Genomic DNA, 24,220 nt, shown 5'->3' on the forward strand with positions numbered 1-24,220 from the left:
GATCTTGTGTTTTAGATATCTTAAAGTGCTTAATTCTAATGCCCAATTGGGGTTAAATAACCATCAGTTCTACTATCTTTGCAAAGGGCACATTGTGAGTTATTGGACTCGTGCCTTATTGCACCACCAAACGAAGCTAATCTCATACATGTGTCTGGTACACATTCAAAGGAAGTCTTACAGTCCAAAAAAGGTACCTAGTTTAGGATTTTGTTTAGGGTTGCAGCAGGAGGCAGATCTGAATGCAGCTGACCCAAGAGGCCCCTGCAACTCTGGCAGAGCCACCGAAGCTGCTCAGCTCCATCCCACCAGGCCAGCATACACCTGCTTGCCCAGAGTCAAGCAAAGCACCTCCTGAATCATAGAAGCTACTTGGCTGTGACCACCAGTAGTGGCCCTCCAGGGAAACAGCCAGCATACAGCTAACTCTTCACTCAGCAAGTAATTCAATTGTAGAATTCACTGCCAGTAGATTTAGTGATGGCCATGAGGATACATGGCTTTTAAAAAGTGTTACACATTCAATGGCTACTAGTTACTGAAGGGAGCCTTCATATACAGAGGTGGTAAACCTCTGAAACTCAGAGCTAGGGGACAATATGGGAGCAGCCTGGCCTCTCTGCCCTGTTTGCTGACTGTCCAGGGCAACTCATTGGCCACTGTGTGACCAGGGTGTTGGATTGGATAGACTACTGGTCTGATCCCATGGGGTCTTCGTATGTTTTTAAACAGGAACTTTCTCAGCATGTTCAAGAGCCAGTCCAGCTTTGGACCGCGGTCTTATAGAGTGTCTTAGATTCATATGCACTCATGAGCAACAAAGGTTTCTTACTACTGCTTTCTCCTCGCTATCTGTTATCAGAAGAGCATTTCCCCTTTCCTAGGAAATCTGGTACGCATTCAAAGGAAATTGTTTCTGTTGTGAAACTCTCTTTGTTAACATTAAGAAGGAATGCAACCCTAAATCCCATTCAGCTGTGTGGACCTCCTTCTAAGTAGATGCAGAGAGCCCCGACCTGAATAACCCAAGCTAGTCTTCTCTTATAAGATAAGTAGAATCAGCCCTGGCTAGTATTTGGATGGGAGACCACCAAGAAATATGAGGATCATGACTTGGAGGCAGATAACAGCAAACCACCTCTGAAAGTTTCTTGCCTTGAAACCCCTAGTAGGGCGCCAGAAGTCAGCTGTGACTCAATGGGAGGGGAGATGCACAAGGATCAACCTGCAAGGGCCTGGCTACATTGCAATTACTTAAACATTCTTCCTTAGGGCTTGCAGGATAGTTCTCTGCATGTTTTTGAACGTCAATACTACGGAATACAATGGGCACCTAAAAAAAAAATCACACAGCTCCAAAGAAATCTGTCCTATAAACACAAGAAAAGCACAAAAATTCTGCTAGCTTGCCCCCCTCCCAAAGGAAAAAAATAAACACTTGTGAGGCAACGAAGGGGGGAGGGTTGACTTCCTCTTGCCACGGATGGACTTCTACAAAAACAGTCGGCCGAACTAAGGTAAAGCTGAAGAACCCGGCAACAGGCTTGGGGGGAAAAAAAAGAAAGATCCGGTTGAAATGTAAACAGTGGCCCTGTGACATTTTAAGGACTAACGCGGCTGTGTTCCGACACAAGCTCCCGAGGACTAGAGCCGACTTCTTTCCATGCAACGATTCAGAAGTGGGCTCCCGTCCAACGAAAGCTTGCACTGGAATCAAATCGTATTTACGTTCCGAGATGCTACAAAACTCCTATATTTTGCCTGCCACAAACTAAGACCTCCGCCGCTTCCGGCTCAGAACAGGGAGAGGGAGGGATCAGAAAATCTCAACGACCGGGTGTAGGACTTGCACAGGATCTAGGGGTAAATGCCGAGCAGGACAGGAATCCAGATCGTTTGTATTTTTGGGGAAAGCTTGCATCAGATTGCAAATGGATGCAAAGGTCATTTGTGGTGGTGGTGGGGGGTGGGATTCTATTCCGCTCCCCGACCCCGCCATTAAAGCAGCAGCTGCAGGCAAGGAAAAGACCACTGTGTTTTTTTCCCACCCCCTCTGCCTTCCTTCCTCTCCACCCTAGAAAGTGCAAGCCAAGATTTCCAGCCTGAAATCACATCCTCTATAAACTGGGGCGGAGGGATCCAAACCAACCCTCTCCGCCCGCAGCAAAACTCACCGGCTTTGTCTAATCTGCGCTGAAACCACAGACTACGAGAGCGGAGCCCCAGGACGCCGATCCGGCCGCAGCTTTCCTCTTCTGTTTTGATTCGACGGACCACGTCAGTCCAGCCGCCGCCGCCACGGGATCCGGATCTGGCTACGCAACAGAAAAGTTTCCACGCTCTTCTCCTATCGGCTCCCACCAGCTTAGCGATGGGCGGTGCAGAAGGCGCAAGAGGCCGCCCCTCGGCTCACCTGGTTCGCCGGTGTGAGCGTGGGATCAGCTCGGGGCTTGGGTTTCTGTCGTCGTCCCCTCCGGTGGCAGAGGACGGTGTCGTCACGGGGAGCAGGCGAGGTTTTCTGTCTGTCCCTGCTTGCTTTGCAATTGTTAGGAGAGAGTCTGCAAACACTTGGAAGGCTAGAAGCAGAGGAAGATCTTGCGGGCTGGACGACCCCCCCTCCCCCTCCCCCGTCGTAAGATTCGGAAGACAAAAAGGCGTGCAATATTGTGCAGAGTTACTCCGGTCTAAACCTCTAACTCCAGCACCGTTTTAAATCACAACTGCTCAGCATTTTCCATAGGATGCTTAAAAGGCGATGCCTTAAGGTCAAAGCCTGAGACAGCCTTCTTGTCCCCTTTTCCTAAAAACAAAACAAAAAAGCCTGATGAGTTCCAGATAACTCAAAAGCTTGCATGCTGTTTGGTGTCACTTCGGTCAGTCTTCATTAAAGGTAGAATTTGGCTTTTGTCTATGGCACACAATCTGCCTTGGACTGAGTTCACTGAGCTTAGAATGCAGTTAACTAGCCGCACAGTCATTCTGTAGACTTTGCTAGTAGGTTGTTCTTGCTGCAGTACACATGTAACATTTTGCATTTTTCCCCTTTTAATTAGGATTGGTACATGTAAGGTGTTCCCCTACCCAGCAGGGTTATGCTCTTGTTCCCTAGGGGAGGTTGAGTCTGTAGAGCACATGTTTTCCAGCTGTCCACTCTATAGGGAGGTTCCTCATGGAATTATCACCCCATTATTTGATAAGATTTCTGGCCACATAAACACAAATAAAGCAAGACTTCACTGTTTTTTTGTCTTATAATAATTCTAAGATCACATGCGAAGCTGGTACATTTTGTGCATTCTTAAATTACGGGAACTGCACCTTAAAAGTTCCTAAAATTTTTACCATTATATTACTATTGTATTTTATGCCTGCTTGAACTGTATGCTGGTCTAAAGACTGTAATAAACAACTACTACTACATGTTAGGTGTTTAATTTTTTTTAACCTGTCCCATACATTATTTTTCTGCAGAAAGATACATATATTCTGTTAGTTAATTTTGATTCCACCTGCCCTCCAAAGAACTGAGGGATGCCTATGTCATTCTGTTCTCCGTTTTATCCTTACAACAACCCTGTGAGGCAGGTGAGGCTAAGTATGACTGGCTCAAGATCATCCAGTGAACTTCATGGCAGTGGGAGGATTTGAACCTGGAGTCTCCCTGGTCCTAATGCAGCATTGTAGCAACTACACTGGCTCTCAAGTATTTTGTTGAATACGCCAAGATTTTTTTTTTTAACTGGACAGGTGTTTGAACATTTTCTGCCCGTTGACTTCACAGCCCAATCTAGCAGCTCAAAAGCCACCGTACTCTGCCACCTGTTCTGTGAAAGCTGTATTTTTGAAACCCAAAGTTGGCAATGCAAATAAATTTGAATAAGCATTTTAATATTATAACAGCATTGGCTGTTTTTCTGTATTCAAAGAGTGCCGCATGCATTATCTAAGCACAACAGGCCTTTATGGTTGTGAAGAATTATTAGTCCTGTACAAGTGGGGAGACCTACAGTTCAAAGAGTTTCAAATATAGCAACTTAGTCATTCTTGCGAGAGCTCTCTCTTAGAAGTATGACTTTTACAGATTCCAAGACAGGGCATTAAGCATAACAGCGTAGCTCACCTAAGGGATGTTGAGGCTGAGATACGTTTTGAACTGGGGAGTTCACAATGTGTGCTTTTAGGCAGGAGAAGACATCAGTAAACTTTACTTATTTATTAAATATGTCCTCACAACTGGGAGTTGGTTTACTACACGCCTTTGATGTGCTCAGGGTATAGCCTGAAGGCAGCTGATTACACCAACCCTGTGCAAAACTCACCGGGCTGGGGTCTGATCCATGCTCAGTTAGGACATCTTGGAACCCTTACATATTAGGGTTGCCAGCTCTAGGTTAAGAAATACCTGTAAATTAGAGGGGGTGAAACCTGGGGAGAGCAGCGACCTCAGCAGGGTATAATGCTATAGAGTCCACTCTCCAAAGCAGCCATTTTCTCCAAGGAACTGATCTTGGTTGCCTGAAGATGAATTGTAATAGTGGGCAATAGTGGGCAGTCTTCAGATGCTATTTGGAAATTGGCAGCCCTACCACATATACCTTCTACCTTGAATTTCTTGAAGGAAAAAAAGCGGGATATGATACCATAAATAAATAAAACTGAGGGGAACTGAAGATGACCTTTTTATTTGATGCCTCATGCCTGCATGCCCCGATGTGTAATTTTTAATTAATTTATTTGTGTAGCACGGTTACTGTTGTTGTTGTTTAGTCACACAGTCGAGTCCAACTCTCTGCGACCTCATGGACAAAGTCACGCCAGGCCCTCCTGTCTTCTACCATCCTCTGAAGTCTGCTCAAATTCGTGTTTGTTACATCAGTAACACTGTCCAGCCATCTCATCTTTTGCCGTCCCTTTCTTCTTTTGCCTTCTGTCTTTCCCAGCATCAGGGAATGCTCCCTCCTCATTTGTTTTTGCTGACTGTAAGGAGTTTCTCCATCTTTGACTGCAGAGTATATAATCAATCTGATTTCTGTGTTGCCTATCAGGTGATGTCCACATGTAGAGTCGCCTTTTCGGTTGTTGGAAGAGGGTGTTCACTATGACCAGCTTGTTCTCTTGGCAAAACTCTATTAGCCTTTGCCCGGCTTCATTTTGTTCACCAAGGCCAAACTTGTCAGTTGTTCCAGTTACCTTTTGACTTTCTACTTTGGCATTCCAGTCCCCTATGATGAGGAGGACATCTTTTTTTGTGTTAATTCTAGAAGGTGTTGTAGATCTTCATAGAACTGGTCCACTTCAGCCTCTTCTGCATCAATGATTGGGGCATAGACTTGGATTACCGTGATATTGAATGGTTTGCCTTGGATACGAACCGAGATCATTCTGTCATTTTTTAGATTGTATCCCATTACTGCCTTCCTCACTCTCGTTAACTATAAAGGCTACTGTACATGACACTTTATGTGCAACACATTACACTTTATGTTGTAAACAAAATGTAACATCCGTGAACAATGCATTTGCATCTATTTAAAACTTTTATTTATTAAAACACTTATACTTAACATTTCCTTGTCATTTGAGGTGGCTTACAATACTAGCTCTTTTAAAATTCCAGTTAAAACCAGAATAAAATAACAAACCCCAAATCTCTCATCTTCCTTGCCCTTAAAAAGATGCCATGGCAAACAAGAAATCCTTTTCTTATGCCAGGGGTCCCCAACATGTTGTTCTTAGGCACCAGAGAGCTTTCCAGGTGGCCACTGAGCATTTTTAGAACCAGGGTGGAACCAGGTGGGTTTTTGCCCAGCAATGCTTCTGATTTGATTGGCAATGAAGATTTAAAAAAAACCATTGCTTTAGTGAAAACCACAGTACATGGATCTTCACTGTGTGACCGAAGGCAAGTTAAGGTTTTGTGGCTGGCTTCATCTCCTGCAGTAGCCATTTTGTGGCAGCCATTTTGTAACCATGCTGTGTCAGAATTCTAAATGTGCCCACAAAGGCTGGGGATCTCTTCTTTATGCAACCTTTCTACCCAGTACAAAGGTCTCCAAGGCAGCAACCAATCAAAACCATTAGAGCAAATGTTGAAAAATTATACCCTCACACGCACACACACAATAATTAAAACAGGCACAAAACAAAACTCATAATTAAAATACATAAACAGGAAGGCAGGTAATTGGGCAAACGCCTTCTATATTTTGACAGCAGTATTGTAAAGTGAGTTCAGCCAGCTCTGAATCAACCAAGAACACTTGATTGTAAGAAGAAACAGTCACAAACTTCACTCATTATATACACTCTGGCCATAGTTAACCATACCCCCACCCCAGCAGTCAACAGTTATTCCTATTGGCTCACTCCAGAATCATTCATTTGCATCTCTTTGTTACAAGTTGTTACATGCCTAGCATCCTGATTGGCCAGCTCTTCCAGGCTTCAGGATCCTGGTTTGCAAGGAGTGCCTGTCTCAAGCTCTGGCAATAATAACCCAGTGAGATGCAATACATAACACAGCAAATACATAACAGATGGGATAAAGGCAGGGGTGGGAGAAGGGGCTGAGTAGGGGCTGGTACAGTGCCAGCTCTCTTGTCAAACAACTGCTTGGGGCAGCACAATGATTGTGCTGCTGATGTGCTATGAGGGCTCAGCTCATCCCTACCATCATCAACAACAAGAAAGGTAATTGGTATCACTGTCCTGAAAAAGAAGGTGATGGGTGTACCTTGCTGAGGGTAATAAAATATCTTGAACCAGCCATGGGCAAGTCCACATAGAAGTGGTGTCGCTAAGCAACTTTTACCTGCACATGCCTGACAGAGTGAGCATCCAGTGACAGTAGGACTGGTTAGGGAAACAGAGTAGTTTATTTAGGAACTGCCATTACTGGATAGAGAGACAGAGAGAGATGGGTAATGTTCTAACTCTATGATGGCAGGAAAAGAGCGAATTTCTGAAAAGAAACAGGAAGCAGCCTGAGAATAGTATTCTGGGAAACACACAAAGGAATAATATTTGGCAGAAGGAAGGTGCCAAATATAGCTTTCCACACATTGCCCCCTGCCCCTTGTACACCAGGCATTGCATATTTCCACAGTACAGCCACTCACCAGGCAGGAACACACAGGAACACAGTTCCAGCTGGCTTGGCATTGGGGGTGTGACCAAGTATGAAAATGTGTTTCTACCGAGCTTTTTCTATTTAAAAAGCCTTATGTGAAACAATGATGATGTCAGGGGGTGTGGCCTAATATGCAATGAGTTTCTGCTGGGCTTTTCTACAAAAAATACCCCTGCACTCACATCTTGTTTTCTCCCTAGGGTGTGGGCTTAAACCTGATTTGCAGTCAAGGTGTTCTGTTTAACCCAGGCAGTGTAATGTATTTGGGTAAAAAAACCCCACTCTCCATTGTCCCCCCCCCCCCAAAAAAAAATACTGGTCAAGGCAAGGGAAGTACTGTTAAGTGCTTTGGAAAGATGATGATCCAGCCCCTCCTTTTCACAAAAAAACGATGACTCAAGTACTATCCACAGAACTAGATTGTGTGAGTCATTAAGTATGCTCTACAAAGCATCTTTAAAAAGGAAAAAAAAAATCCACCTCACCAGAAAGAGTATATAAAGGCTCTATGTGTTTAAAACAGGCTCTGGAAGTTGTGAAAAATACTGAACTCTGTGACCAAAATTAGATTTGGCTGCGGGAGAATACATCCCAAATGAACAATGCTCCCCCCACCCCCACAAAATCTTCACAGTTAAGTTCCCATGGCTGCTATCCTAAACATATGTACAAAGTAGTAAGTCCCATTGAACTCAATAGGACACACTTCTGGCCCTGAGTATTCAAGCATAGGATACCAGTCAGAGGTTAGTCGTCTTTGGTAGGATGGCTAGATTCAACTGCAGTAGCACTTCAGAGACGAACACGTTTTTCAGGGTATAAGCTTCCACTGATAGTTCATACCCTGAAAACCTTGTTGCCCTCTGAAAATTCATACCCTGAAAATACTACTGGTCTCCAAAGTGCTATACTGGACTCAAATCTAGACTATGTGAATGTGCCAGGATTCTCACATTAGGGTGGAGGAATAAGGGATGCCTTGAAGTCACGGGCAGCCCTAGACTGTCTGGCACCCTAGGCAAGGCTAACATTTCCCCCCCACACACACACTGATAATATCACTGAGTCATGTTGGAGGCACCCAAGTTGGCGCCCCCAGAAGGCCAGCGCCTTCTGGGAACTCATTTGCATATTAGGAGCTCAGCAGGAACTCATTTACATATTAGGCCACACCCCCTGATTGCGCAATTGTTTAACACGGTTGTTTTTAAATAGATACGGCCCAGCAGGAACTAATTTGCATGTTAGGCCACACCCCTGGACACCAAGCCAGCCGGAGCTGCATTCCTGCTATTTAAAAAAAAACGTGGCCGGTGCCCTAGGCAATTGCCTAGTTTGCCTAGTGGCAGGGCCGGCCCTGCTTGAAGTTCCTGAAAGGCGTTCATTTTAAGCAAAAGCTTCTGAACTTAATAATACTTGCTTTTTTTAAAGCCAATCTGTGACTTTCTGGTTTTAACGATTAATAGATACTAAAAGCACACACTTGAGCCTGGCAACAGAGCTATAGAGCTTTCTGTTAGATACGTAGAAGGTAATCACTCCTTATTTACAAAGCCCTGCCTGGGAAGGAAGGCGGGCTACGCCCTACAGAGTAACAGCTCAGACAGTGGGGGAAACGGGAGATGCCAGTAATATAATTAGAGAATGAATGAATACCTGCAGTGCACACGTAGGTTTCGTTTTAGTTCTGAATTTACATACTTCGTAATTAAATAGCTAACAAAAATGAATAGTTTGAAGACTTACTCAGACGTCCTGGATGTGAACGAAAACACCTCTTTTCTCTGATCAAATAGTCGTACGTGCCATTGTTCATTTGTCCTGGAGCTAAACACGAAGAACATGAAGAGAGCCCTGCTGGATCAGTCCAGTGGTCCATGTAGTCTAGTAAAGAGATGCATACAGCCACCAAGCAGTTATTCTGAAGGGCAAACAGAGTACAGAGGCTGGTCTTCTAGCACTGGTATACTGCATTGTGATGCAAAAGATGCATTTAGTCACAATGACTAGCAGCCACTGATGGACCAATGCATACACATACATCTGCCAACCGCCTACTGATTGTAAAAGTGGGCTATGTGGTCTCTGGCTTACACAAGTCTATAATAGAAGACACCCCCCCCCCCCACAACACTAGGCAATATTTATAAATCATGTCCCACACAGTTTTCTGTATCAGCCCGAGGGGTCCACCATATGAAGATCCCAGGTTTTTAATAACTTTGTTTCAATAATTCTTCCACAGTGGTGTGGGCTACAATGTTACACAGCTTTACAATTTTTCAACAGGCTTGTAAAAGTGTATAAACTGTAAAATATTAATATAATAACAATTATTATGGAATATTAATGTATACATTATGTATCTGTTGTAGCCCACACCACTGTGGAAGTATTATTGAAACAAAGTTACTAAAAATAAATAAAAAATAATTGTTTCTATTATTGTATTTAACCATCACTCCAAATTTACACAAGTCTATGCCACAGTTGATTCACTTGGGGTGTTTTTTTTTGTGCTATGAGACCTTTTGCAATTATTAGTAAGAATATACACATATATACATTAATGCTGGACATTCATTTTGGGAATAAATGCACATTCATTTTGGGAACAGACACACTCATATGTATTCCATATTCCAATCCATTAGTTTCCAAAGCCTGGTGTGGAAAAGGATTACATAGTGGAAAGTCCTACCAATTTACAGCTGTTTTATGAATACATAGGATTTTAAAATGGAGGCAATTTGCCATTGCCTGCCTTTGTGTAGAAATCCTGGACTTCCTTGGTGGTCTCTCATCCCAATACTAACTAGGGCTGACCCTGCTTAGCTTCCAAGTTCTGATGAAATCCCTCTAGATTGGGTCATCCAAGGCACAGGATTACATATCTTGTTACTTACTTCATTTATACCTCACCTTTTTCCCCAGCAGGGTTGCCAGGTCAGGCTCAGGAAATATCTGGGGACTTTGTGGGGTGGAGCCAGGAGATTTTCCCATTCCCTAAATAAATAAATAAAAACACAGCCGTGCCATTCCCCTGAATAGTGTCTTTATTTCCTCATCCTCTTTTAGCCTACTCTGGCAGCTGCACTTCCACTAAATTAAAGTGGAATTTGTCATACCCCCACAAGTCCCCTTGTCAGGCTTTTGGAAGCATTTCCAAGCATGGCTTTTTTAAGGGACACACACACACTCACAAAGCATCCAAAATAAACAGAGTTTGCAAGCCCACACTTTTCTGATCTCACTGGGGCAATTTACTCATGGGAATTACATAATGTAACAATCGGGTTGCCAATCCCCAGGTGGGGGCAGGGGATCACCCGGTTTGGAGACCCTCCCCCTGCTTCAGGGTCATCAGAGGGGAGGCTGGGGGAGGGGAGGGAAATGTCTGCTGGGAACTCTGTTATTCCCTATGGAGATTTATTCCCATAGAAAATCATGGAGAATTGATCCGTGGGTTTCTGGGGCTCTGGGGGGGCTATTTTGGGGAGTAGAGGCACCAAATTTTCCGTATAGCATCTAGTGCCTCTCCCCAAAATACCCCCCAAGATTCAAAAAGATTGGATCAGGGGGTCCAATTCTATGAGCCCCAAAAGAAGGTGCCCCTATCCTTCATTATTTCCTATGGAAAGAAGGAATTGAAAAGGTGTGCCGTCCCTTTAAATGTGATGGCCAGAACTCCCTTTGAAGTTCAATGATGCTTGTCACAGCCTTGATCTTGGCTTCATCCCTAATGTCTCCTGACCCCACCCCCAAAGTCTCCTGGCTCCACCCCCAAAGTCCCCAGATATTTCTTGAATTGGACTTGGCAACCCTATGTAACAATCTGCTGTATTTCAACCAGCTTCTTCAGACAGGAACAGAAAAGGAGAGCAGCCTAGGGGGTAGAGTTTTCTTCCATCCCATAATCAGGTTCTAGCTAACTCTTTCCTATCCATTTTACTAAAGAAATGACTTCTGAAGTGAATGCAAAACAGAGGGACTCTGTTCTCCGCCTTTCTCACAGTTTCACATATTCATTACTCTGCCTGCTCACCCCATCCTCTGCTTTCCTGCTCCTGGGATTTAAAGGCACACACACATTCCAAAACACAAACAGTTGCAAGCATCTTGTAAGCCTGCTGGAGCTTAAAGGCACATGGTGGCTGTTGGGGGTGAGGCTTTCCTCTACCAATCAGTTGGTTGGCAGCAGGGAGGAGGCTGTAAAATGGGAAGTGGGATCCCTCACTGGGTCCTGGGGACTGGCAAGCCTACTTCCCAGGGGGAACGCAAATCAGCTTACATTGTTCTCTCCATTTTATCCTCGTAACAACCCTGTGAGGACGGTTAGGCCAAAGAGTGTATGACTGGCTCAAAGTCACGCAACAAATTTCCACAGCAGAGTGGGGATTTAAAACTGGGTTTCCAGGATCCTAGTCTGGCTCTCTAACTACTATACAACCACTGGACATTTTGTTATTCTGTGGCCTCCCTGCTGTAGGGGCCCCAATGAAATAACTCTGTCGATCCAGCTGGGGGATGTATGGAAGAAGTGGAGGCAACTGATACCACCAACTGCAGAATTGGAGTTTGTTTTTAGACTGTTATATTGTTTTTAGATTGTATATTGTTTTATTATATGTATTTGATTTTAACCTTGTATTATTGACTGTTGTTACCCGCTCAGAGCCCATTTGGAAAAGGGCAGGCTATAAATCAAAAATAATAAATAATTACACACTCATAGTAAATTTTTAGTTTCTCATCCGCCAATGATGATAACAGTTCCATAGCACCCTCTTATTTTCTTCTAAAATTGCTACATATGACAGCTCTTTGGCTTAACTGCTTTTTCTCTGTCACCTGGCCATCCTACCAATTAAAAAAAAATCAGCATTTTTTTGGAATAAGAGAATTAACCTATGCAAATTGCTGAATGGACAGGATTGCTGTAGTTGAAGAAAATTAGTGCAGAAAGGATAAGTGGGGTACTTCCTTCACATACTGGAGGAAAATTGGGTTTTATTCTGCACATTTGCTTTGGGATTCCTTAGCATATGACACTGTTTTTGCAACCTGTTAGGATAAAAGTTACACTTTCTTCCTCCTGAAATGTACTCTCAAGTGCTCCTCACAAATATTGTAAAGATCTCACATCCATGCAATTCTACTATTAAACTAATTCAGAATTCTGGCCTAAACCCACTTTATTGCTTGGATTCTACACTTCAGTAGAATGGAGGAGAATTAGCAATCCCCTGGGTTAAATAACAAAAAGGGGTACTCAGACTTCATATCAGTTTAGTTCTGGTTTGTGTTGTACAGGTTTCCCCTGTAACTGGACTTAAATATATGGTAAAGTTACGATCAAACAGCTTGTATGAATCCAGCTTGATCAATTCCTGTTCTCATGTACTAAATGTCATGCTAGCCTGAGGCTGAGCATGTGATACATGTTGGCTTAGCAGCAGTGCCATCCTAAGCAGAGTTATAGCCTTCTAAACCCACTGAAATCACTAGGCTTAGAAGGCTGTAACTCTGTTTAGGAGTGCTCTGCTCCTCGGCCAACGACATATCTGACAGCATGGAATAATGGAAAAAGAATGATGATAAATACATAATTCAGCAAACAGTATTGTTTTTGATATGGTTTTGAAGCACAGAGGTAGATCTCTAAAGATCAGAGACAGAGAAGTGAAATTTTCAGCTTTCAGCAATACTGAATAAGAGATATTTGGCAGGTTATTTCGCATTCATGTGTGTTAGAGAGGTCTGGTATTTTACAGTACTATCTTAAGCACATCTACTCAAGATCCTAGTGGGGTCTACTTGGTGGGGCTTACTCCCAAGAAGCTGTTCTTAGGATAGCACTCTTAGGTAGTCAGAAGCGAATCTGATGCTTTAGAGCAGGGGTCCCCAACCCCAGGGCTGCAGACCAGTACCGGTCCATGGCCTGTTAGCAACTGGGCCACGGAGTGAGGCAGAGGCATAGCAGCACCCCTTTCACCTGCCTAGGTCCCAGGCAGTGCAGCCTCACTCCAAAGCACCACCTCTTTCATTTGCCCGGGTCGGCAGAAGGGGCAGTGTGGCAGTGACCTTCGCCTACCCCTCATTTAAAGACCCCCATGGGGGGCAGGCATGGGGTGTGGGCATGGGGGCAACCTGGGGCAGTAAAAACCCCATCACCCCCACCCCCATCAGTCCGTGGAAAAATTGTCTTCCAGAAAACTGGTCCCTGGTGCCAGAAAGGTTGAGGGCCACTGCTTTAGAGAAACCAATAAGCATGGCATGTCTGTGCTATTTATTTAGCTATTTATGCTCTGTCTTCTCAACAGGGAACCCAAAATTGCCAGGTCTGCTGAGAGCCACCATGGGCCCTGGATAATGATTTCATCTTCCCCCCTCCCCAACAACCCTGATTCAAACCAAATATCGGAACAGAACAAATAACTTTGCTGGCTCTTACCACACATCTATAATAAAAGGATCCGCATGTCCATCTGTCCGTTCATTTGTGGCAGGCATAGCTTATCAAGAAATAAAACTAGGAACCTCAGAATTGGCCACCAACTTCAGGATGATTCAAGGACAGTGCCTCTGCTAGCAGAACAGATCCTAGTCTGCCTTTCTACTAACACAGAGAACCTCTGTTTTGTCAAGTTTTGAGTTGTTCGTCCTCATCTGTACTGACTCCAAGCACCGGTTCAGAACATCAATGGCATCCTCGGAATTAGGAGGAAAAGAGGCACAGCTGGGTATCATCCATATGACCTCTCCCAGTGCCTTCATGTGACTATTAAATAATATAGGGAATAAGATCAAACCCAGTGGGACCCCCTGCAAGCCAACAACCATGGGGTAGAGCAGGAATCCAACCACAGATGGAGAGGCAGTTTAGTGTAGCGGTTAAGTGTGCGGACTCTTAGATGGGAGAGTCGGGTTTGATTCCCCGCTCCTCCACTTGTAGCTGCTGGAATGGCCTTGGGTCAGCCATAGCTTTCTCAGAGCAGTCCTTGAAAGAGCAGCTTCTGGGAGAGCTCTCTCAGCCCCACTCATCTCACAGGGTGTCTGTTGTGGGGGAGGAAGGTAAAGGAGATTGTGATCCGCTCTGACACTCTGAGATTTGGAGAGGAGAGTGGGATATAAATCCAATATCTTCTTCTTCAGATAGGACTTGAACCACCATAACAAGGTGCCCCTTAGCTCCAGGGCTGAGAGGCAGCTCAGCAGGATACAAAGGCCACAGAAAGATCTAGCAGGACTAGCAGGGTCACATTTCTCCTGTCTAGTTCCCAGAAGGATATTTTCAGAACAGGCCTAATCACTGCCTACTTGAGCATTGATGGCATAGTTCCCACTCTTAAGGAAACTTTTCCCACTCCCTTTTCCCACTCAAGAGCCCCATGGCGCAGAGTGGTAAGTTGCAATACAGCAGTCCAAGCTCTACTCATGATCTGAGTTCGATCCCGGCAGAAGCTGGGTTCAGGTAGTTGGCTCAAGATTGACTCAGCCTTTCATCCTTCTGAGGTCAGTAAAATGAGTACCCAGCTTGCTGGGGGTAAAGTGTAAGTGACTGGGGAAGGCAATGGCAAACCACCCCGTAAAAAGTCTGCCATGAAAACGCCATGAAAGTGACGTCACCCCAGAGTTGGAAACGACTGGTGCTTGCACAGGGGACTACCTTTACCTCCTGGTCCCCCCTCAGCTAGGCCCCATCTAGCGGCTTTCATCAGCCAGGAAAACCAAGGGTCAGGAACACAGGTGACCCAGAGATCAGTTATTCCAGAATTCCAGATCATACCTGGTGGCTGGTAACCCTATGTCCAGCTCTGCTGTAGGCTTTTTTAAAAAGTTAGAACTAAAATAATTTCACACATGTGGTCACTACCTAAACTTATACAATCACATAATTATGATTGCTATTTTACTTGTAGTCCCTTCTGTAATATCCCCCCCCCCCCGACAAATCATACTAAGATCTTTTCTTTGAGATTTCCATTAAAATTTATTTCCCAAGTAATTACCACCAATTCAGAACCCATCAGCGAAAATGTGTCATTATGGCCATTTATTCCAACATGCATTACTTTGCTCTCAAAAACAATGTAATACCGTTGATCTGTCTAGCTGAAAGGTATATAATAATCTCCTGGAGGGACTGCGCTTGGAGATCAGATGGCTCATTTCTTTAAATGTCTATTAATTGCTGTCAAAGCAAAGCAGGTAGGGTCAGACAGCTGGCACTTGGGGAGGTACTTTTGAAAAACTCCCCTGCATCATTTTTTTTCTGATGTCAATTACCCCCTCCAGAGCTGCTACTTATCCTGGATTTTGCACTGAAATAATACTTGCGCTGTAGTAGAATATATTATAAAAATCCTACTGTTCTGTCTAAGCCGCATCATGAAGAAAATCTTACTTTCCTTGAGAGCTTGGAATGAGGTGTTTCTCATCGTGGTCAATTGAAGAGGTCTGTTTTATGAGCAAGATATGTACCATCCTGCAGAGGGCAGTGTTATACCTACTTTTCAGTCTTTTGACAGAACTGCAAAGCTACATTTGTAATGCACAACACTCCCACATCTGGGGTCTGGGGAGGAGGCAGCAAAGTTTTCTTATGGGAGAGATGCTACTGGTAGAAATGTGATGTAAGGTAGTACGGTATTTCTGCTTCTCTACTATATGCAGTAATAATAGATGTTCCAGAGTACCTTGCAACAGAGAACTTGCAAGGTAAAATTGCAACCGTAAACTTATTGCTTATAAATGTAAATTCCTGGTCTGCAGCTAATTTTAAAAAACTGCACTCTAACCTGAGCAAGGATCGGAGGGTTAACAACATTGACTACTCAACTCATATGAGACCAAAGACAGCCAACTTCCTCTTTCCCAATGAGAGCTAATATGATGAAATGGTTAAGGTGTTGGACTAGGATCCAGGTGTCATGGGTTCAAATCCTCCCTTTGGTGTGGAAGTCTGCTGCATATCCTTGGGCCAATCACCCTCTTCCAGCCTAACCTACCTCACCAGGTTGGTGCAAGGAGAAAATTATACAGAGAGAACCATATATCCTGCTGAACTCATGGCAAGGAGGGTGGGGTAAAAATGCACTAAGTTTCATTTATACCCTGCTTTTTTCCTCATTGGGGACCCATAATGGTTTGCATTATTCTCCACTCTTCCATTTTAGACCCAAAACAACTCTGTGAAATATGTTAAGGTTGAGGAGGTGTGACTGGACCAAGGTTTCCCAGCAAGCTTCCACAGCAGAGTAAAGATTCAAACTTGCATGTCCCCAAATTCTAATCCAACACTCTAATCAGTGCACCACACTGGCTCTCAGACAGATACTGTGAAGAGCATTGAAGGTTTGACCAAAGCCCTTCTTAAAGATTTGTTATTCATTATCCATTTCTTTGTGCATTTACCTGAACATAGGAACAAATTGATAACATGCATATTCAGGGTGGAAGGAGTCCCGTGGCACAGAGTGGTATGCTGCAGTACTGTAGTCCAAGCTCTGCTCATGACCTGAGTTCGATCCTGGCAGAAGCTGGGTTCAGGAAGCCGGCTCAAGGTTGACTCAGCCTTCCATCCTTCCGAAGTCAGTAAAATGAGTACCCAGCTTGCTGGGAGAAAAGTGTAGATGACTGGGGAAGGCAATGGCAAACCACCCTGTAAAAAGTCTGCCAAGTAAATATCATGATGTGACATCATCCCAGGGGTCGGTATTGACTCGGTGCTTGCACGGAGGACTATCTTTACATACATATATATATATATATATATATATATTCATGGGGAGGCTCTGCCAAAACTTTCCTTGCTATTCACATTACAGAAGGGGGAGCAAAAATCATTTGCTGTCTCTCAGCTTGGGAAACCAAGGTCACACAGGAATATACATAGGGTTCTTGGGATGAAGGGCTGTCTTGGGTACTAGATGGAAATATCAGAGGTCAGCTTTGGGCCTGCAATTCAACTTTCCCATCTCTATTATGTCTTGGGATTTCCCCCCCCCCTTTCCCCTTAGTGATGGACATGATTACAAAAATTATATTTTAAAATTACTGTTATTTTAGTGCTTTGAGTTTTTTTCTTTTTCGCACAATGTCCAGTTTTTCTTAAACATTGTACATATTACTCTGTCTTTTCTCTCCTACCATGATTTGGTTATTTTCTGCTCCTCTTTGCTTCTTCCTCCATGTAGCTGCTTTGTACAGGAAGGCCATTGGTTTATATAGCTCAGTACTGACTGCTCTCACTGACAACATCTCTGCAAAACAACCAGGCAAAAAAAGATGGTTCCCTTCAAAATATGAAAACTTAAGGATCCATTTACCATTCAAACAATGTAAGCAATGTAAACAATGAAAGCGCTCAGGAGAAATAGTCATGTAGACCTCATGTTGATGAGAGTGCAGTTATAGATTATAGGTATTATAACTAGAAAGTAACAAATTAACTCAATACATGGGAAGCCTGAGGCTCATTCAAGCCTCATTCAAGTGGGACCAAAACATGATTGGTGTTACCTTTAAACCATGTCAATGTGTGCTGCAACATACTGTCATATCTTGTGCTACTGTGTCTCATTTACTACTTGGGTTTTCCTGTCTAGACAGGAAAAATCTAGGTGAATAATTATAATAGCACAATATTCAATAATATGTGGGTCCTATCGGCATGTAGTGTCAAGTTCTTAGCTGGTGAAGCAGGCTGCAAAACCTCAGATTGAAAATGCTTCCTACCAGATGAAAATTAGCATAGAAGAGAGGCAGTTTCAAGGCAGACCTCTGTCTTCTCTGCTGATTTTCTACTCGGCAGGGTGATATTTTAAATTTATAGGAGCATCCAAAAAATAATATCCCCGTGCTGCTGTATGAGTGGCACAGTCTATTCTACCAATTCATTACCCTGCATTCTGCTGCATTTAGCCGCTATCATGGTATATATACATTTTTGCAATTGGTGAAAGGCCTGCACCAGAATGACAAATTGTGACAAGAAATGAATAAAGCAAACTTTTAAAAGGTGCATGTACTTTATAAAGAGTCCGCTAGGAGTTTATTTTAAAGAGAAAAATTATCAATGCAATTCTAAGAAGAGTTGTTTCCTTCTAAACCCATCAATTTCAATGGACTTACAAGGATATAACTCTGTTTAATGTCGCACTGCAAAATACTGTAACTCATTATCTGAAGTGAACTGTTAATATGACAGAGATGCATTTCAGGGCAAAGAGGTTGTAAGCGACATAACTGGCTCAGTTTTATAAGGTTATAGTTAAATAATAAGTTGCAGACATGACTTGGAACAGCAACAAGACAGTCTGGAAAAACCTAATATTATTAAAAAGAACTAGAATGAGAGTAATATGACAAGGAGATATGTGGTGGTAGTGGCAGTAATCTGACCTGGATGGCCCAAGCTTGATCAATCTTGTCAGCAATTAGAAGTTAAGTAGAACCAGCCCTGGTTAGGACTTAGATGGGAGACTGCCAAGGAAGTCTAAGGTTGCTATGTACAGACAGAAGAAGAAGAAGAAGATATTGGATTTATATCCCGCCCTCCACTCCGAAGAGTCTCAGAGTGGCTCACAATCTCCTTTACCTTCCTCCCCCACAACAGACACCCTGTGAGGTGGGTGGGGCTGGAGAGGGCTCTCACAGCAGCTGCCCTTTCAAGGACAACCTCTGCCAGAGCTATGGCTGACCCAAGGCCATGCCAGCAGGTGCAAGTGGAGGAGTGGGGAATCAAACTCAGTTCTCCCAGATAAGAGTCCGCACACTTAACCACTACACCAAATTGGCTCTCCTGTTGTAATGGCAAACTACCTCTGTTCCTCTCTTGCCTTGAAAACCCTATGGGGTCACCATAATTCAGCTGTGACTTAATGGCACTTTACATAGACACACAGAGAGACAAGCTTTTCCATGGTGCATTAATTAAATGCACGACTGCCTTTAAAACAGACAATCCTAAGGGTCAGCTGACCAAACTCTGGAGGATATACCTGTGGTTCTATATAGTTTGATGTATTTGGTTCCAATTAAATAAATGGGATAAAGCAGGTATAACTGGGATGAAACTGAATCCCTAGAAGTTTGGAAACCATATATCATTTCTGTGCTTTCTCGAATACCTGAATAATTTGTTTTCTTCAGGCAAGAGAACTAGGATAGGGTACCTAAAAAAAGTTACACCCTTCTATGTACATTGAAAATGTATAACTGTTTAAGATTGTATTGTGAGTAGATGAAAACCATAGTACCTAAAGTACCTGTGCCTTCTTGTTAGAACCTAAGGAAAGACAACTATTCTTGTTTTCTTTTGCAATTGCAAATCTGTTCCTGAATTACTGTGTGACTCAACATTATTCTGAAATAAAGGAAAATACTATATTAGTGTGATCACACCCTGACCGTGATAGCTCATGTTAGCCTGATTTCATTGGGGGAGCTAATCAGAGCCAGCCCTGGTAAGGGCTGCTATGCAAAAGAAGGCAATGGCAAACCACCTCTGAATGTCTCTTGCTTGAAAATCGTATGGGGTCACTATACATCAGCTGTGACTTGACAGTGGCAACCCCTCCCCCCATATCACAATCTATTCTATACACAGAAGACTTTTATTGTTGCCTACATTGAAGTGTAAGTTGTGCCACACAATCAGGATACGTATAGGGTGTGATTACACAAGAGATTTGGCCCAACCTAGTAATGAGTCCCATCCAGATTTAATGCACATAATTATTCATGCACTTCTGTTCCCCAAGTCCAGTCCATCCTTACCTCATCTTAGGATAGGCTGGGACCAGTTTAAATAGCTACTGGGAACTTCCCAGTAGCAAATCTCTAAAGCGTATGTATAGTGTTTCCTGGCTGTCTTAACAGCAGGGGCATGTGATGCACGTGCCCCATATGCGCTTTAGCAGGCTGTATGTTCCTCTTGCACATGTACGGTCTATGCCTCTTTCAGCAGCAGGGCGGGGGCTGTGTGAATGCTGTGGCACGCATCAAAGAACACCGGCCTTCTCAAAGCTGGGATGCTGCCATGCCAAATTCCTTGTGTGATTGTACCCATAGATATATGTGACCATTACAACAGGTAATTTCTAGGCAAACAAGATCAGGTAATTAAAGGTAGGTTGTACTGTACTGTTACTGACTTTGCACTTTGGAGTGCTCAAGGAGTCATATAAAACAAATGCCCTAATCCAGCAAAAGAGAGCCTACAACATGTGGTGTTGATGCAGCTTTGAATGCGCTTCCTCATTCCAATTAGGATGCTTATCTAAGCCCTACCAAATGGACTGGATACAGCTTTTGGGCAACTTGGAATGTGGCTCTGCGTTTGGGTGGATGAATGGTCAAAACCTACAAAACTCCTTAAGCAAGGTTAGCTGGACCCAGAAGTTGTTTAAAAACCGATGTAGTGAATCACATTTTGATTATATGTACACCAAGTGCAGGAGCTTGGTGTCAAAAGTATGTAACTTCTGAATATCAGGAATGTATTCTAAGTTATAGTTTTATGTATATGGGACTTGGGAAACCATCCAAGAGACACTCTCTTGTACAGCAGGCCACTTTCCCAAAATAGACCTGAAACTAACAGGCTTAGACTATAGCAGGAATGGCCAAACTGTGGCTTGGGAGCCAAGTGGCTCTTTCACACACATTGTGTGGCTCTTGAAGCCGTTACCACCCTGTCATCCAGCTTGGAGAAGGCATTTCTATCTTAAATCACTTCTCCAAGTCAAGCCAGCTGGCAACGGAGAATGCATTTAAAGTTGAAGTTGCTTTCTTTTCCTCCCTCTCTCCCCATCTATTTGCCTGCCTTCCTTCGTCTTGTGGCTCTCAAACATCTGACATTTATTCTGTGTGACTCTTAGGTTCAGCAAGTTTGGACCACAGTAACTCAGTATGGGATTGCAGTGGTAATGCAGAAGCCCTTTAGAAGGCCATGCAATCTGGTCTCTTTTGCTGGACAACACACAACATTCTTCAAGTGCCTCCCTTCAAGGATTTTTCAACTGTAACATTATTTAATGAGATTCTCAAAAGCCACTTATAAACTAGGGGGGGGGGGGATATTTTCCTTTCAAAAACAAAACAAGCAAAAAGAACAAGAAGAGAAGTGCTGGGTACATGGAAATTGTTGTAAAGCTACTAAACCGAGATATTTTCTTCCTGAAAAGAGCGACTTAGGGTAATTTAGGGCTCTGTCTTCTCCTGTTTCCTCAGTGGCCTTCCGAGGCCATTTTGGAAAGCGTCCCATCCTCTCCATCCGGGCTGGGTGAGAGTTTTATTTCCTGGGTGAATTGGAAGAAGAAGACGAGGAAGAAAACAACCCACCACTCCTTTTGCAATACTGAGGTTGCGAAGCCAGCAAGGCTTTCGAAGCACCACGAAACCCGCCCAAAGAGGCGTCTCTGTCGCCCTCAGGCAGAGGATGGAAAAGCGGGCCTTTGCCCCCTCTGAAAAAGAAGCGTGAGGACGGCGTGTTGCGTCGCAGGGGCAGGCAGGAGTGTGTGTGACACATCACACAATAGGCCAAGCTTGCATCACAACCGACGCCGACTACTCCGCCCTCCCCCGTCGCGCGCGGGTATTTAGGGACACCCTAATGAACGGCACCTTCCATGTTTTTAAAAGAATAAATTGCAGACGCACACGGAGAGCGAGAAACCAGGCGGCTCTACCGCAGTCAGTCAGTCAGTCGCTGGCAGCGGGGGGAAGAGGGCGACCCCTCTCGAGGGGCGGCGAAGGGCTCCCAACCTCCTCTCAGACCTGAGGGGCTGAAACCGCCAGCGCCCTCTCCAGAGAGGGCCGCGGCGGTTGCCGCCTCCGCCGCCCTGATTCCGTCCCCCAGGCGCTGGCTCTCTCTTTTTTGCCCCCTCTTTCTCTCTCTCTGAGGAGATAAGGAGGAACTTTTCCCTCCTCTCTTTCTGTTTATTTAAATCCTTTCTCTGACGAGAAGGAAGAGGCAGGTTCCCGGTTGCCGCAACGCGCATGCTCGGCGCAGGCGCCATTTTGGCAGGGCCGGGGAATTAACCCAGCGGGAGCAGCGGTGGCGGTGGCGACGGGTGGCGGAGCTCGGCCCGGCTCAGAGGTGGCATCAGCGGCCTGGGGTTGGGCGGGTTGGCGGAGCCCGCTGCGGAGATGGCCAACATCGCGGTGCAAAGGATTAAGCGGGAGTTCAAGGAGGTGCTGAAGAGCGAGGAGGTCAGGCTGCCTTCCCTCTTCGGTCGCGTAGGGAGGGGGGTGGGGAGGAGGCATCCCTCTCAGTTTCCCCACTCCTCCATGTTTCCCTTCCTTTTTCTGCCATAGCTAAGGGTATGACATGGGGGGGGGGGGAGGGTAGTGGTCCGCTTTTGCCTCGTTTCCCCGGTGGGTATTTATTCTTGACGTGAAATAGGCGAAAAGAAAGGCGTTGGAGGTGGGGAGAGGGGAGGTTGCCTTGGGGAGGTTTCGTCTCTTGAGGGGAGCAGAGAGAGGATATCGCCCACTGGAAAAGGGAGGAATGCTGAGAGAGGCGCTGGGGAAAGGGGCCACGCCGACCCTCTGAGGGGAAAGAGCCGCCCTACAACCCCCTTCCCTCTTATCATATCTCTGTTGTCCCATCTAGGCCCAACCAAGAGAATGGCCGATTCGCACGTGCCTTTTAAAAGCACTTGGGGGGACTGAAGTGGACACACTTGACCAACCTCTTGTATTGTTCTGATTTATGTGTTGCTGAAGCTTTTTTCAGTTAGACCAGTTTCGCACTAGACCTTTAATCCTGGTTTAACTCTGCCCTAAACTGACATTCTACACTAAAATCGGAGAAACCAACTCTTAGGATTCTATGGTTTTAGTGTAGAATGTCTGCATGGGGACAGTGCTGGACCAGGATTAAAAGTCTAGTGCAGAATTGGCCTTAGTGTAGCAGAAAATGCTTCCCTTCACTCATTTGCCACCCACCCCCTTGATGCTGGCCAATACTGCCCTGCAGCTAGATTTGAGGCAGTGCCCTCAGGTATCCTTTCACCCTCTACCACCATCAGAGTGACAAAAGTGAAAGAAAGTATTGTTTCCGTGGGGTTTTTTTAATGAAAAGTAGTACTGAGTGTGCCAGTACTCAGGAAATTAAAAGCTCTCCTTTGAATATCCACAGCAGTGAACTGGCTATTTAAGTTACAAGGGAAGTTCCCAGTGGGCCAGTTTCCTAAAAGTGCAAGCCAGAGCTAAGCCCCCCAGTACCTGTGCCAGTGTTGCAGGCGCCACTCAGTTCAGACTTGGTGGGTTGTGTGCAATGTTCCCGCTAAGCTTGTGAGCAAAAATTCTACTTTGTGAGCTGTTGGTATTAAACTTGTGAGCTGCTGGCATTAAAGTTGTGAGCTACTGCATCAATGAGTGTGCTCTGGGGTTATCCTTCCTGAGCTAAGACAAAAATGTGTGAGCTGGAGGCTAAAAATCAGTGAGTTAGCTCATGCTAACTCAGCTTAGAGGGAACTTTGGTTGTGTGGTTCTTCTGCCCCATTGCCTCTGGTTGGGGGCAGTGCAGGAGGCAGCAACAGGTGAGCTTTGGTGTTGCTGGCTGGGTCTAAGCTGAGTGGCCTTTAATAGCGTTGGCTTGTAGTGTCATGGGGCTCACTTATCCTGGTTTACTCCAGAACTCTTTTACCTTCTGAGTCTGCCCCTGAGTATCACTCTTGGCTAGAGGGGAAAGAAAGATGAACTCTTCCCCTCTAGCCAAGTATCACTCTTGGCTAGTGGGGAAAGAAAGATGAACTCTTCCTAATATGGGTGAGACTGGCAGGGCTTCCGCCTGACCTTGTCAGTGTCACCTGAGAGAGAGAAAGGGAAAGCTGAAAGAAATTGTCATATATAGCGCACACACTAACATACATGTTTCTCTTCAAGGAAGGGAGATTAATCCTTGACAAAGCTGTTACTACATATGTACAGTTCTGTAGGAGAAAAAAATGGTGGGTGGGGGAATAAAAATGTGCTATATATTTACTTGGTGATAGGTGATGCAAAAGCTATGTAAAAGATGAGATGTGATTGTAAGTCTGTCATCATGAATGGCTATCGATTTTTTTTAAAAAGTCT

General features: G+C 44.5%; 3 protein-coding genes across 5 annotated transcripts in view; 2 read left to right on the top strand and 1 right to left on the bottom strand.

Moving 5' to 3' along the window:
* SMIM14 (small integral membrane protein 14) overlaps positions 1-2,417 on the bottom strand; it is a 43,177-nt gene extending 40,760 nt beyond the window's left edge. Inside the window, exon 1 of the mRNA XM_060246275.1 lies at positions 2,175-2,417. The gene's annotated coding sequence lies outside the window, so the exon portion shown is untranslated. The remainder of the gene's footprint in view (positions 1-2,174) is intronic.
* The window catches only part of WDR19 (WD repeat domain 19), a 370,238-nt gene that overhangs the window by 269,038 nt on the left and 76,980 nt on the right, over positions 1-24,220 (top strand). The window lies entirely within an intron of this gene.
* The window catches only part of UBE2K (ubiquitin conjugating enzyme E2 K), a 37,253-nt gene continuing 34,798 nt past the window's right edge, over positions 21,766-24,220 (top strand). Inside the window, exon 1 of one of the 3 annotated variants that reach the window (XM_060246272.1) lies at positions 21,766-22,348. In XM_060246272.1, coding sequence (XP_060102255.1) covers positions 22,286-22,348 — 63 coding nt within the window. In that variant the 5' untranslated portion in view covers positions 21,766-22,285. The remainder of the gene's footprint in view (positions 22,349-24,220) is intronic. The other 2 variants (XM_060246273.1, XM_060246274.1) reach the window with 2 other exon arrangements.

This window comes from Heteronotia binoei, chromosome 9, assembly GCF_032191835.1.
Source record: "Heteronotia binoei isolate CCM8104 ecotype False Entrance Well chromosome 9, APGP_CSIRO_Hbin_v1, whole genome shotgun sequence".
In the NCBI taxonomy this organism is placed as follows: domain Eukaryota; kingdom Metazoa; phylum Chordata; class Lepidosauria; order Squamata; family Gekkonidae; genus Heteronotia; species Heteronotia binoei.